The sequence below is a fragment of the Mobula hypostoma genome, chromosome 16 (genome assembly GCF_963921235.1).
Source record: "Mobula hypostoma chromosome 16, sMobHyp1.1, whole genome shotgun sequence".
In the NCBI taxonomy this organism is placed as follows: Eukaryota; Metazoa; Chordata; class Chondrichthyes; order Myliobatiformes; family Myliobatidae; genus Mobula; species Mobula hypostoma.
The window spans coordinates 63,817,964-63,833,118 of NC_086112.1; the positions used below are offsets into that span (position 1 = coordinate 63,817,964).

Below are 15,155 nucleotides of genomic sequence, written 5' to 3' on the forward strand. Positions count from 1 at the left end.
CTAGTTATATTTATATACAACAGTTTGCAATAACTTACCTTTTTAATTCAGCAATGAGCAGAGCTGTGCAGGGGATTCCTAGTGTCATCAATGAAATGTTATTGATTGCTGGCTTCACAAAGGCAAGACATGTGGTAACACCAGATAGAATACCAACAGCAGCCTTAAATCGGCTCCTAGGACAAGAAACAAATGGCAGAGGTGGGCTCTTCTTAATTTAAAGGTAAACTTTGTCTGGATGCAGATATATCCTCATGCCTGAATACATTTTGCTGCTCTTTTCTTGATAACATGACTACTTTTATCATCACTTACTGCCTGAGATCATTCACAGATTATTGTAGGTAGTGATAGGTAGTGTAGGTAGTTCTGTGAACAGCTTATTGGGAATGACTTATCCAAATATTATCATCGCTATAGAGGAGAATTAGCAACACAAAACAAAGGCAGTGACCAAGATAGGACCAGATGCTTTAATTATCAACTACATGGGGTTGGGAAGGAGTAAATCACACAAAACACAGGAGGAACTCATCAGGTCAAGTAGCATCTACTGAAAAAACAATCAATGTTTTGGGCAGAGAACCTTCATCAAGACTGGAAAGGAAGGAGGAAGAAGCCAGAATAAGGTGTGGTGAAAGGAAAAAGTACAAGTTGGCAGGTCACAGGTGAAACTGGGGGGAAGCAGATGGGTCAGGGAGGGGAAATGAAGTGGGAAGCTGGAAAGTGATAGGTGGACAAGGTAAAGGGCTGAAGAAGATCGAAGAGGGTAGTGGACTGTGGAAGAAAAGGAAGAAAGAGGGCCACCAGAGGGAGGTGATGGGCAGGTGAGGAGGAGAAGGGGTAAATGAGGAGCCAGAATGGGGAATGGAAAACGAGATAAGGGGGCGGGGGAGTAACTACCGGAAGTTGGAGAAATTAATGTTCATGCCATCAAGTTGGGAGCTACCCAGATGGAATACTAGGTGCTGCTCCTCCAATCAGAGTGTGGCCTCATTGTGACTGTAGAGAAGGCCATAGACTGACATGTCAGAATAGGATTGGGAAGTAGAGTTAAAATAGGTGGCCATGAGAAAATCCCACCTTTTGTGGCAGATAGAGCGAAAGTGCTCCAAGAAGCCATCCCTCAACCTATGTAGTGTCTCCCTAATGTAGAGGAGGCCACACTGGGAACAATAGATTTAGCAGACAATCCCAAACAGGGTTCACAGGTGAAGTGTTGCCTCACCTGCATGGACTGTTTGGAGCCCTCGCTGAGGGAGGAGGTGTAGGGGCAAGTGTAGCAATTGTCATGATGGCAGGAATAAGTGCCAGGAGGGAGATCAGTGGGGAGTGTCAAGTGGACAAGGGAGTTACACAGAGAGTGATCCTTATGGAAAATAGAGAGCGGGGGAAAAGGAAAAATGTGTTTGGTGGTAGGATCCTGTTGAAGAAGACGCAAGTTACAGGAAACGATCTTCAGGATGTGGAGACTCGTTGGGTGGTAAGAAAGGACAAGCAAACTGGTGGTGAGAAGATGGGATGAGGGCAGGTGCCCAGGAAATAGCGGGTCAGGGCTGCACTGAGGGTAGAGGAAATGACAGGGTGTTCTGAAGTATAGTCAAGATAGTTGTGAGGGTCATTAGGTTTATAAAGATATCAGTAGATTGTCTGTCTCCAAAGATAGAAATAGAGAGATCAAGAAAGGGGAGGGAGTGTCAGAGACTGACCAAATAAATTTGAATCAGGGTGGAAGTTGAAGGCATAGCTGATGAAATTGACAAACTCCAGAACAGCAGTCAATGTAATATAGAACCTCCAACAAAGGAAATCCTCCATTTGGGTAAAAAGCAACATCTCATATTCCATCTGGTAGTCTCCTACCTGATGGCATAATCATCAATTTCTCTAACTTCTGGTAATTTCTCCCTACTTATTTATCTCTCTTTTTCCATTCTCCATTCTAGTTCCCCTCTCACCATTCTCTTCTCCTCGCCTGCCCATCCCTTCCTCTGATGCCCCTCCTTCTTCACTTCCTCCCATGGTCCACTGTCATCTCCTACCAGATTCCTTTTTCTTCAGCCCTTTACCTCTTCCACCTATCACCTCCCATCTTCTCACTTCATACCCCTTCCCACACACCCATCTTTCCCCTCACCTGGTTCCACCTACCACCTCCCATCTTCTCACTTCATACCCCTCCCCACACACCCATCTTCCCCCTCACCTGATTTCACCTATCACCTGCCAGCTTATACTCCTTTCCCTTCTTCCACCTCCTTATTCTGGCTTCCTCCCCCCTCCAGTCCAGACCTGAAGAAGTGTCTCGGCTTGAAGCATCAACCGTTTATTTCTTTCCATTGATGCTGCCTGACCTGCTGGGTTCCTGCAGCATTTTGTGTGTGTTACTCTGGATTTTTAGCATCTGCAGAATTTCTTGTGTTTTTGAGATCGAGTAATTGATAGCAAGCTAGTATGAATATCTACAAAGAACCCTGGCCTTCAGCCATACATATTGTTTATCCATTTGCAGGCCTGCTTGAAAATGATGCTTAAGGCGCCTAGCCCTTGAATAGTTAAATGCCAATTTCCAACAGGAAATAAGCAGTCAAAAACAGTTGAAATTTGTCTCTAATAGTTCCAGTATTCTGTGCATGAGTCCCTCAAAAATCACACATCTAGTATAGGCATCCATAGTCTTGCGAGACCATGGATCTGTGCCTGGAAAGTCTTCACTCTCCAGGGCGCAGGCCTGGGCAAGGTTGTATGGAAGACCTACAGTTGCCCATGCAGCAAGTCTCTCCTCTCCACGACACCGATGTTGTCCAAGGGAAGGGCAAGGGCCGATACTGCTTGGCACCACTGTCGTCGCAGAGCACTGTGCGGTTAAGTGCTTTGCTCAAGGACACAACATGCTGCCTCGGCTGGGGCTCAAACTCACGACCTTCAGATCTAGTCCAATGCCTTAACCACATCTAGTATAAAAGTTCTTAAAATGTTGTAAATACACTAGCATGTGATTTCTGTAATTTCTTTCATCACTTTAGCCAGCAGCTGTGTGTGAACACGGAAGTAAGTGAACTGATTTGAAATCCTCTTCCACTTCACAATCTACCACAAACATTACATAAAAATTATCTGTTCACGAAGTGATAATAACAGTGCCATAACAATCTTGCTAGAAAGAACTGATGTTAATTAAATCCTGAAAATCAGATAATAATCTTTAAGGACTATGTAATTTTCATGGTGAATTTCTACTTATGATATTTCCAATCTGCTAAGAGTTTCCAAATACAAACAAAAATCAACATGGCAGCATATGTAGACAAAAAAATCTACTTTACAGATTCAGAAGTAAAAACTTCTGCAGCAAAAAAATACAATTAGTAAAAAGCCAGCATTATTTCAGGAATTACACAGAGATTTTTTCGTTGATAAATATTTTCTTTTTCTTGTAGCAAAATAATATGTCTGAGATTAAAACAGGAAGAGAGTATGCCTGATATTTTGCTTAACTGAAGCAGGAGTAGCTTAAATTTTTAAAATTGATTTTCCTGGCTATTGCTCTTTTGGAAAATTTGTTGTTTTACAAAAAAGGAGGAAGGCTTCCTCTGCCTCTTTTGAAGTTAGAGTTCAAGTGTGCACAGAAGTACTTTTTCCAGGTAATTTGTGTTCTCATTCTTTTCTCCTTCACACTTATTATTTTGTGATCCTACTCTTTTATGAAGGCAGAACTTTTCAATTATCACACGGTAGCAGAGCAGTTAGAGCAACATTATTACAGCTTGGGACAATGGAGATGGATTTCCCCCAGGCCCTCTGGTTTCCTCACAAAGACCTACCAGGTAGGCTAACTGGTGATTGTAAATTGTCCCATGTTTAGATTAGAGCTAAATCGAGGTTGTTGGGGGTTGCTGGACAGTGCAGCTCAAAGGGCTAGAAGTAACTATTCCATACTGTGGAATTCCACTATTATTTCTCTAATAGATAAATGAAATACAATTGGTGAGGCCAAATTTGGAGTATTGTTTACAGTTCTGGTCACTTATCTACAAGGAAGACATCACAAAGCTTGAAAGAATGCAGAGAAAATTTACAAGGATGTTGCCAGACCTTGAGGACCAAAGTTATAGGAAAAGGTAGAACAGGCTGGGATTTTATTCCCAGGAAAGCAGGAGAAGGAGGGAAGATCTTATAGAAGTATGCCAAATTATGAGGGGTATTGATAGGGTGAATGCATACAGGCTTTTTTCCCCTCAGGTTGGGTGAGACCAGAAGCTGAGGGCATAAGTTTAGGGTTAAAGGTGAAATATTTAAGGGAAACCCGAGGGAAAACTTCTTCACTCAGAGAAGTGGAATGAACAGCCAGTGGAAGGGGTAGATGCACGTTCAATTGTAACACCTAAGAAAGATTTAGATAGGCATTTTCATGGGAAGGGTTTGGAGGGATATGGTCTGGGTGCAGATATGTAGGGCTAGGCAAAAGAACAGGTCAGCCTTGACTAGATGGACCAAATAGCCTGTTTCAGTGCTCTATGACTCTATACATAAGTGATTATTGGTTAAAGTAGTAGTTGTGACTGCCAATAGGCTGCAGCATTAATAAATGTCTTGCAAAAGTTTAAGTGAAATTGTTCTGTGGAATATCACCAACTGTACTCCTGTAATAATATCATAATGCATTGCTGAACATTGGAACTTGGGTTTAAATCACATCACACAACTCCCATTTTCTCACTCACTGTCAGCAAAACCAAAGTTGATTATTGACTAAAGGAGAACAAAACCAGACACCCTTGAGCCAATCTTCATTAGGTGATTAGAGGTGGAGAGGGTCAGTAACCTGAAATTCCTTAAAGTTATTATATCAAAGGATCTGTCCTGGGATTAGCATGTAAGTGTCATTACAAAAAAGGCATGACAGTGCCTTTACTTCCTTAGAAATTTGCACATATTCGGAATGTCATCTAAAACTTCAACAAACTTCCATAGATGCACAGTGGAGAGTATCCTGACTGGTTGCATCATGAACGGAAAAGCCCACAAAAAGTGGTGGACACAACCCAGTCCATCACAGGAAAAGCCCTCTCCACCAATGAGCATATCTAAAAGGAGCGCTGCTACAAGAAAGCAGATTCTTCATCGAGGGCCCCCATCATCCAGGCCATTCTCTCTTCTCACTGCTGTCATTGGGAAGAAGGTTCAGGACCTCAGGTGCCTCACTACCAGGTCAGGAACAGTTATTATCCTTCAACAATTAGGTTCCTGAACCAGCATGGATAACTTCATTTACCTCAACTCTGAAATGATTTCACAACCAATGGACTCACTTTCCAGGAGTCTACAACCCATATTCTCAGGGTTATTTATTTTCTTAATACTGTTATTATTTTGTAAGTGCCATCACAAAGAAGGCACGATAATGCCTCTACTTTCTTAGAAGATTACATAAATTTGGCACGTCACCAAAAGCTGACAAATTTCTATAAATGCACAGTGGAGAGTATCCTAACTAGTTGCATCATGGCCTGGTATGGAAACACAAGTGCCCAGGAATAGAAAAGTCTACAGAAAGTGGTGGATACAGCCTTGTCTATCACAGGCAAAGCCCTCCCCACCATTGAAAATATTTACATGGAGCGCTGTAACAAGAAAGAAGCATCCATTATCAAAGACCCTCACCACCCAGAACATGCCCTCTTCTCATTACTACCATCAGACAGGAGGTATAAAATTGCTAGGTCTCACACCATCCAGCTCGGGAACAGCTTTACCCTGTAACTATCAGGCTGCTGAACCCACATGGATAACTTCAATCATTGCTACTTTGAACTGACTCTACAACCTACAAACTCACTTTCAAGGACTCTTAACCACTATTGCTCTCAGTATTATTTTTATTTGCACAGTATGAATTCTTTGGCACACTGGTTATCTGTCAGACTTTGTATGTATAGTTTCTCATAAAATTTCATTGTATTTCCTTTTTCCTGTAAATGGATGCAGGAAAATGAATCTCAAGATAGCATCGAGTAATGTACACATACTTTGATAATAAATTTACTTTCATAGAGTTAGACAGCGATGAGGCACGATTAGTTTCTCTAAGGGGGTTGTGAGTCTTTGGAACTCTCTTCCTCAAAGAACTGTGGAAACAGCAATTTTGAATATTTTTAAGGCAAGTAAATATTGTTGATAAGCAAGAAGGGAAAGGGTACTTGGTATAGGTGGAAATGCAGAGCTGAAGTAACATTCAGAGCAGGTGTGATGTAGAGTTAAGGAGCTGAGTCAACTACTGCTAATCATAACACGAATTAGCATCCGTAGCATTTGAGTGCACACAAAATAAATGTCAGATTCATATTCAAATCAATTTATCCAAAATGTATAAATTTATCTGCATAAGTAAAGTAAATTAATCTCTTTTCCACACTCCCTTGATTTCTATCTGAAATGCTCCTTTCCCGGCCCTGATCTTCTTGCAAGGTGTTTGTTCAGTGATTGATGAAAGTTTTGAGAGGACTGTGAACAATGCTGGGTGTTCAGAACCAGTGGGCCCAGCTTAACATTACACAATGTCAATCTTAACTATAGCAGCCTGGACCAGCTGTCTGGTAGACAACAGCTAGGGCAGGGGGAAGATCAAATTGGAATATGTAATGGAAGAGAACAGAGAGATTGCATTTACTCCAGGCAAATTGTTTCATTCAATTGCAATCTGACAAATCTTCACCCATTCATCCAGCTTTGTATAAGTAGTATGGAACACAGTTTGTTAATTAAATAATACTTTTAAATGAAATATACTGTAAGTGTATGACCTATTGATCCTGTACATAATCAAAGCATTAATGTGTTTTCAACAAACAATTGAATGGTACAAAGTAAGTATTTTGGTTTCATTTTTCCATTTTATGCAATCCCTTTACCATAATAAATACTAGTAATACTGTTTTGCCCCTGGAAATTTTATCTTGTTACAACTGACAAATGTTGTAATTGAACAGTTCTCAGTTTACCATCATACACTTCACCAAACAGTGTTCAAACCATGTACTCAACAAGATACCTCTCCCCATCCAAATAATCACAGCCCATGAGATTAAAGATTGTAATCCTACCAAATCATAAACAACTATGTGTAAAGTTATATATACAACTTTATACTTAAAGCAACCTACAATTTTACATCATATTTACTTGAGGTCATATTTCTCCTAAGTGTTTGTGCTACAATGTGAGAAGAAATTAAAATACAATACAAAACTAGGAACATGGAAGGGAAATGGACCTTCTTGCCCTTTGAGTCTGTTCCCCCATTCAATCAGATCATAGCTTCCTGTATCTTAACTTCATTGACCTGGGTCAGTTCACTAAATTTCCTAACAAAACTCTGTCTCAGCATTCGTTTGAACAAGTCCTTTCAGATAGAAATACTGTTCAGTCTAACTCTAATTGTGAGATTACACTACGGGTCCTATTTGTCCCATCACAGCAAACTGTTCCTCCCTGTCTGCCCAACCTATTCCTTCATTATCTGCAATCTCAACTGAAGTAGCACTAAGCTGAGTATAAAAATTGAGGGTTTGTTTCATCACCAGCAATGGTACTTCTATTGCCCAGCATTATACTTGTGCAGAAGTTTTTTAAAAATAATTAAGTATTAACCATTGTCAAGTTTACCTTCAATTTACAAGAAGACAGTAGGTATGGTTGTAGTTTCTTTTCCTATTCCAAGTCATACATTCCTGCTGCTGTTGTTGCAACCCACAATATACAATAATATACTCTGAAAGTGCCTTAAAATTAATTGTGTAGAGTCCATAAAACACTTCCTTCATTACTTCTTTTATTTATGTGAGACAGTAAGTTCTGGAGGTGGTTCAGTGCACTGCTTCCTGAATTCCTGGACATGAGCTTTTACCCACCCGCTAGATGAGTTGTTGACTGGAATTAGGCTTATTTCATTACCTGTGGAGGGCAACCTACACCTGTGGTAGCGTCTACCCCAAAGAGGTGCATGCCACGCATACGGGGAAGAAATGATGACCATAAATACATCAAAGTTTTATTGTCATATTTAGGAAATGCTTATCCTAATAATGGAAACCATACTTGTTCTAAGTCAGTGCAGGCTCCAGGAAGCCTATAGTTTTTAAACATTTCGTGTGAAGGCAAACCATGCAGCCCAGCAATCCAACATGCAGTCGCTGACAGCTTTGCACTGGTGATGTCCGTCTACTGTTAAGAAGGAACTTAATATTTCACCATAAAACCCATAGGAGTAGAATTAGGTCACTCGGCCCATCAAGTCTGCTCCACCATTCCATAATTGGCTGAATTATTACCCCTCTCAACCCCATTCTTCTGCCTTCTCCCCGTAACATTTAACGCCCTGACTAACCGAGAACCAATCAACATATTCTTTAAATATACTCAATGACTTGGCCTAAAAAACTGTCCGTGGCTGTTCTAAATGGATGTCCCTCTACTCTGAGGCTGTGACCTCTGGTCCTACACTCACCCACTATTGGAAACATCGTTTCAACATCCACACTGTCTAGGCCTTTCAGTATTCAATAAGTTTCAATAAGATCCCCCCCTTCACACTTCCAAACTCCAGTGAGTACAGGCCAAGAGTCATCAAACACTCCTTATATGTTAACCCTTTTATTCCCTGAATCATTCTTGTGAACCTCCTAGGGACCCTCTCCAATACCAGCACATCTTTTCGTAGATAAGGGACCCAAAACTGCACACAATACTCCATGTGTGGTCTGACCAATGCCTTATAAACCCTCAGCATCACATCCTTGTTCTTATATCTCGACCTCTCGAAATGAATGCTAATATTGCATTTGCCTTCCTTACCACTGACTCAACCTGCAAGTTAATCCTTAGGGAACCCTTCACAAGGACTCCCAAGACCCTTTCCACCTATGATTTTTGAATTTTATTCCCATTTAGATAACACTACATCTTTATTCCTTCTAGCAAATTGCATGACTATACAATTCCCTACACTATATTCCATCTGCCATTTCTTTGCACGTTCTACCAATCAGTCCAAGTCCTTCTGAAGACTCCCTGCTTCCTAAATATTACCTGCCCCTCCACCTATCTTTGTATCATCTGCAAATGTGGCCACAAAGCCATCAATTCCGTCATCCAAATCATTGACATGTAACATTGAAAGAAGTGGTCCAATACCAACGACTGCGGATCACCACTCGTCACTGGTAGCCAGCCAGAATAGGCCCCCTTTATTCCAACTCTTTGCACCTTGCCAATCTGCCAATCTTCTATCCATGCTAGTCTTTTCTGTAAGACCATGAATTCTTATCTTGTTAGGCAGCCTCATGTGTGCCATCTTGTCAAAGGCCTTCCGAAAATCCAAGTAAACAATAGCCACTGACTCACCTTTGTCTATGTTCTCTGCTTCTTCCTCAAATAATTCCAATGGATTTGTCAGGCAAGATTTCCCCTGAAAGAAATCATGCTGGCTTTGTCCTATTTTATCATCTGCCTCCAAGTACCCCAAAACCTCATTCTTAATAACGGACGCCCAATATCTTTCCAACCACTGAAGTCAAGCTAACTGGCCTATAATTTCATCTTTGCTTCACTTCCTTCTTACATTGTTAGGAGACATTTTCAGTTTTCCAGTCCTCCGGAACCAATCCTGAATCGTGTGACTCTCCTTTGCCTATCCTTATACTCCTTCTGGGTAGCCTCCAACCTGGTGGCATTAATATCGATTTCTCCTTTCAGTAAAAATAAATTCTTTCCTTTTCCTCTTTTATTCTATTCCCCACTCTTGCCACTTACCTCTTCTCACCAGCCTATTGCCACCCTCTGGGTCCCCTCCTCCTTCCCTTTCTCCTATGGTCCATTCTCCACTCCAATCAGATTCTTCCTCTCCAGCCCTTTACCTTTCCTACCCACCTGGCTTCACCTATCACCTTCTAGCTATTCATCTTCCTTTCCCTCCAGCTTTTTATTCTGGCATCTTCCACCTTGTTTTCCAATCCTGAAGAAGAGTCTCAGTCCGAAACATCAACTGTTTATTCATTTCTATCGATGTTCCCTGGCCTGCTGAGTTCCTCCAGCGTTTTGTGTGAGTTGCTTTGGATTTCCAGCATCTGCAGACTCTCATTTTTTTATTCTCTGTCTATCCTGCCTGTTATTTCCTCAAAGAATTCTAACACATCTGTCAGGAAAGATTTCCACTTACAGAAACCATGCTGTCTATACCCTGAAACCTCATCCTTAATGGATTCCAAATCTTCCCAACCACTAATGTCAGGCTAACTAGCCTATAATTTCCTTTCTACTGCCTCCCTCCCTTCATAAAGAGTGGAGTGACACTTACAATCTTCCAGTCCACCAGAATCATGTGCTTCTTGAAAGATCATTACTAATGTCTTCACAATCTCTTCAGCTACCTACTTCAGAACCCTGGGCTGTAGTCCATCTAGTCCAAGTGAATTATCTACCTTCAGACCTTTCAGCTTCCCAGGCACCTCCTCCTTAGTAATAGAAATTACACCCATTTCTGCCCCCGATGCTCCTGAATATCTGGCATACTGCTAATGTCTTCCACAGTGAAGACTGACGCAAAATACTTATTAAGTTCGTCCACCACTTCTTTGTCCCCATTACTGCCTCTACAGTGGTTCAATATCTCTCTTGCCTCACTTTTATTCTTTGTACACCATATCTGAAAAATCTTTTGATATCCTCTTTGATATTTTTGGCTAGCTTACCTTCATAGTTCATCTTTTCTCTCCTTATGTTTTTGTTTAGTTGCCTTCTGTTGGTTTTTAAAAGCTTCCCAATCCTCTAACTTCCCATTAATTTTTGCTATATTATTTGCCCTCGCTTTTGCTTCTATGCTGTCTTTGACTTCCCTTGTTACCCACGGTTGCCTTGTCCTCTCTCCTTAGAATACCTCTTCATCTTTGGGATGTATCTATTCCACACCTTCCAAATTGTTGCCAGAATCTCCAGCCATTGCAGTTCTGCTGTCGTCTCTGCTAGTGTCCCCTTCCAATCAACTTTGGCCAGCTCCTCTCTTATGCCTCTGTAATTCCCTTTACTCCACTATAATAATGATACAGCTAATTTTATCTTCTCCCTCTCAAACTTCAGGGTGAGTTCTAACATATTATGATCACTGACTCCTAAGCGTTCCTTTGCCTTAAGCCGCCTAATCAAATCTGGTTTATTACACGACAACCAATCCAGAATTGCCTTTCTCCTAGTGGACTCAACCACAAGCTGCTCTAAAAAGCCATCTTGTAGGCATTCTACAAGTCTCTTAGGATGCAGCACCAACCTGATTTTCCCAATCTACCTGCATAATGAAATCCCTCATTACTGTCGGAACATTGCCCTTATTACATGCTTATTCTGTTTCCCATTGAAATTTATAGCCCAGATCCTGGCTACTGTTTGGGGGCCTGTATATAACTCCCATCAGTGTCACCAAGTGTCACTTATATGCTTCAGTGTGTGTGCTGCACTGCAAAAAGATTGCCGTGTACTTACAAACCGGATTCCAAATATGGTTGTAAGTAAGACACAGGAAGTAGGTACTTAATACAAAACAAGTCATATCATATACTGAACATCTGTAGCTCAGCCTCCTATATTTGTTATTCATTTTTCAACTCACCCACCCACAATTTGCCCATCTGTTCTAAAATCACTGATTAATTCTAGAGCACAGGTACTGCAATCCTTCGAACTCCACTCAGATTCTCAGGACTTATGTACAAGTCTGGCTAATGTCAGCAGATAACCCGTTGTGTAGCCTATCCCCAATAAACGAGTTCAAGTCACTCTTCACAATGTTGATAAAGAACCTATCAACCCAAGAAAACTATGCCTGTTTTTCGATTGTCTCACTTTGAATGGAACTACACCAGGCAAATGAAAGGACAGGAAACAAAACATCTAATATTAGCATTTTAAATAAATGCAGGAACTACCACAGTCTACAAAGGTTCGTCAGTAAGTGTACAAATATGTAGCAGGACCTTCCACAGAAGCAGACAGATATTCAGTACATCTCAAGTATTTCCTGTTTTTCATCATTACTAAACAACATATTTATCAGTTCATCCATTTCCTAGTGCTTAATTTTCCCTGATTCAGTATAAAGGACTAACACTAACCAAATATTTTGCAAATAATCCATAATTAAGATTGATATTTATATATCTAGTGACCACATTAAGAGTCTGTAACCTCAATATGCTACATTATTTAATAAATGACATTCAATAGACAGCATATTTTGGAAATTTTAAAGTCTGAATTATACTTGAAATACTTTTATTTTACAGTATTTTTATTGATTGGTGTTTGAATACATAGCAATGACATAAAATTTCTAACAAGATGAATTCCTGTAGTGATAACATTGGAAAGGTTTTTGAACAGTAAGGATGTATTAAGCACGGTGGACACTATGAATAGGAGGATAAACAGTAATATAAATTTAAATCACAGGTGAAGTAGAAAACTAATCCCACTCACTCCTATCTTCAAATGTTTATCATTTCCCAAAAAATGATCTACAGTTTCCATCTCTACTCCAACTGATAGAACAATTCACTTCAATAACTTTCCATACAAATGAACTTCCCTGATTCTTTCCCTACCCCTCCCCACCCCACCCCCACCCCTATCTGCTGTTGGCTACTTTAACAGTGTCGCTGATTCGCGAGCTGGAAAATGTTCAGGTCCAGCTTTACCTGTCTCGTCGAAAGATCCGTGGTAAATATCGTCTGGGGAACCACATGGCCAAGGCACACATTAGAACCCAAAGAATTGCAAGTTCATCCAACATTTGACCAAAGAAGCTCAAAGTTGCATGAAAGTAAACTGAACCTATACCTGAAAGGCAGAAAATTGACAGGTGCTGGTTACAGGAACAATCACTTGTGATTTGAAGAACATCACTAGCTTGCGCACTACAATAGTTTGGAAACAAAATTCCTCAGGCACATTAATAATAACTCCCTTTCTTGTTCAATTACTTTTCATGACAGCACAGCCACAGTCTATTTCAAGTCAATTTGTTTTGATTACTACTCCAGATTTAAACGACCATGTGGATGATTTGAGAAAACTCATAACGTCAAGAACAATGGGCTCAATCACCCATGTTGTCCTTTGAAATGAAAATAGAAAATGAAATTTATTTGATTTTCATATGCTACCACGCACATCACCATATGCAGAATTGGAACCTGGGAGTGAATTACCAGAGCACAATTTAATCATGTGCATCAGATGACGTCAATCAATAACAGCAAATACAAGGAGGGATATAATCATGCAAATCAAAGTTGATTGACAACTGTTCATAAATGTCCAGAAAAAGTTGGATGAAATAATACACTTAGGACTTTAAAAACAACTTAATTAAGTGCAAATGCTAACGTAGTGTACTTAATTAGAAAATAGAAACATCAGAGACACAGATCTGACTTTCATATGATCTAGTTTTCTCCATCTTTTCAATGTACTTGCAGAGTACAAGAGATTTTCCAGGAATTGAGAAGATGCCTCTATCATATTTAAATCACTGATAAGAGATAAGGCAGAGGAATTTCAAATAACTTGTTGAAGGGTTTCAAGGCTGTATGGTAATTTTAAACTTTAATTGATTCAGTTCCCAGCATGAATCAATTTTAATATTTTAATAAATAATAGTCTGTAATATGCTGGCACAGAAAACTGTGAGTCCATACAAAAGAGTGCAAGCTAATGTGACTATCAGCCAGTTGTAGACTTCCTCATTATAATACACAAAGCAGAAACAGATGGGCTATGCCCTTCCACGGCCTCATCATTGGATTGTAATGCCCTGAGAATACATTTTGTACCTGGCCCCTCAAGTTTACACTGGCTATGGCTGGTGCAGCTGGCACTGTTGAGATAAAAGGTGTTACAAAGTGCAGTGCAGGTAGACAACAAGGTGTGAGATCGTAACAAAATAGATTGTGAAGTCAAGAATCTATCTTATCATACTACACCTGCAGTGTCTGCAGATCATTCTGTGCTGACAACTGCCAGATGGACTTGTAGTCAAAACTGTTGGTCCAGAAGAACTTTCCCATTAAGGACAGGTAGTCCAGCTGACCGAAACATTGCACGGCAACAGGGCCAGACCCATCCTTTGCAACACTGGGGACAGATAGAACCTTAGCATGTAATGGTACTTGGTGTCCACATATTTAGGTCCCATATGGATCCTGATTCAGCCACACACAAAGGTTGTCATCAGGGTGTGGTGACGTGGTGGGATGGTTTTCTGAGCAGACTGTCCAGACCATCTGGCAGAATGCCTTGTCGACAAGCCTCACCAGCAATCACCAAGGCCTTGCCTGGCTCTTGGTGAGAGGGACACTCCCTGTCAGGACTCTTCTGCATGCCCAGAGCATCAACCCCACAACCCACTGCCCACAGGATGATTGTAGTGGGGAAGGACTGTGGGTTTGAGAAGAGGGTGTAGAGAAAGATGAAAGGGCCTTTGTCAAGGTTCATCCAAGCAGCTGCATGACAGGGAACTCTCTGATCTATGGGCTGTTCCCACGGACACACACGGAGATGAACATCAAGTGCTACTGGCAGATCTTCAACTCGATGAAAGACACCCTTTGGTCTGCCAGCACACTGAGGTGTCTGTGGAGGAATGCTGCTGACTGGCACACTCCAGACTGCAAGAGTACGTGCTGAGGGACACACCGAGGCCTGGTGTAGCCACCACAAGGACTCAATGGGGAAGAACCACAGAATAGGGCTCCTCTACTGGAGAGTGAGGGGCAGGTTGCAGAAGGAATTCCCTCAATTATTGTAGCAGTATGCCATCCAGAGTGCCAATAGCAGCAATGCTATTGATGAATTTAGAAATAGAATTTATTTTATTTCTTACAGCCATCTCACAACCTGAGGGAGTAAAACTCTTTATGTTGTGTCTCGGTCACTACGTACAAGCAATAAGGAAGGGAAATGTGGGAGGATATTGCCCAAGCACTAAGGTTGTACAGTATATATAACTGTTTTGTATTCATGTATGTACAGCCAGATACAATGTACAGTCAGATGTGCAATCAGATCAATGTGTATTGATCAATCTGATGGCCTGGTGAAAGAAGCTG

General features: G+C 40.9%; 1 protein-coding gene across 2 annotated transcripts in view; it reads right to left on the minus strand.

Annotated features, from left to right (window-relative positions):
- The window catches only part of acer2 (alkaline ceramidase 2), a 54,879-nt gene that overhangs the window by 24,753 nt on the left and 14,971 nt on the right, over window positions 1–15,155 (minus strand). Inside the window, exons 3-4 of one of the 2 annotated variants that reach the window (XM_063069021.1) lie at window positions 12,744–12,885; window positions 39–176 (exon numbers count right to left, since the gene is read on the minus strand). In XM_063069021.1, coding sequence (XP_062925091.1) covers window positions 39–176; window positions 12,744–12,885 — 280 coding nt within the window. The remainder of the gene's footprint in view (window positions 1–38; window positions 177–12,743; window positions 12,886–15,155) is intronic. The other variant, XM_063069022.1, reaches the window with a different exon arrangement.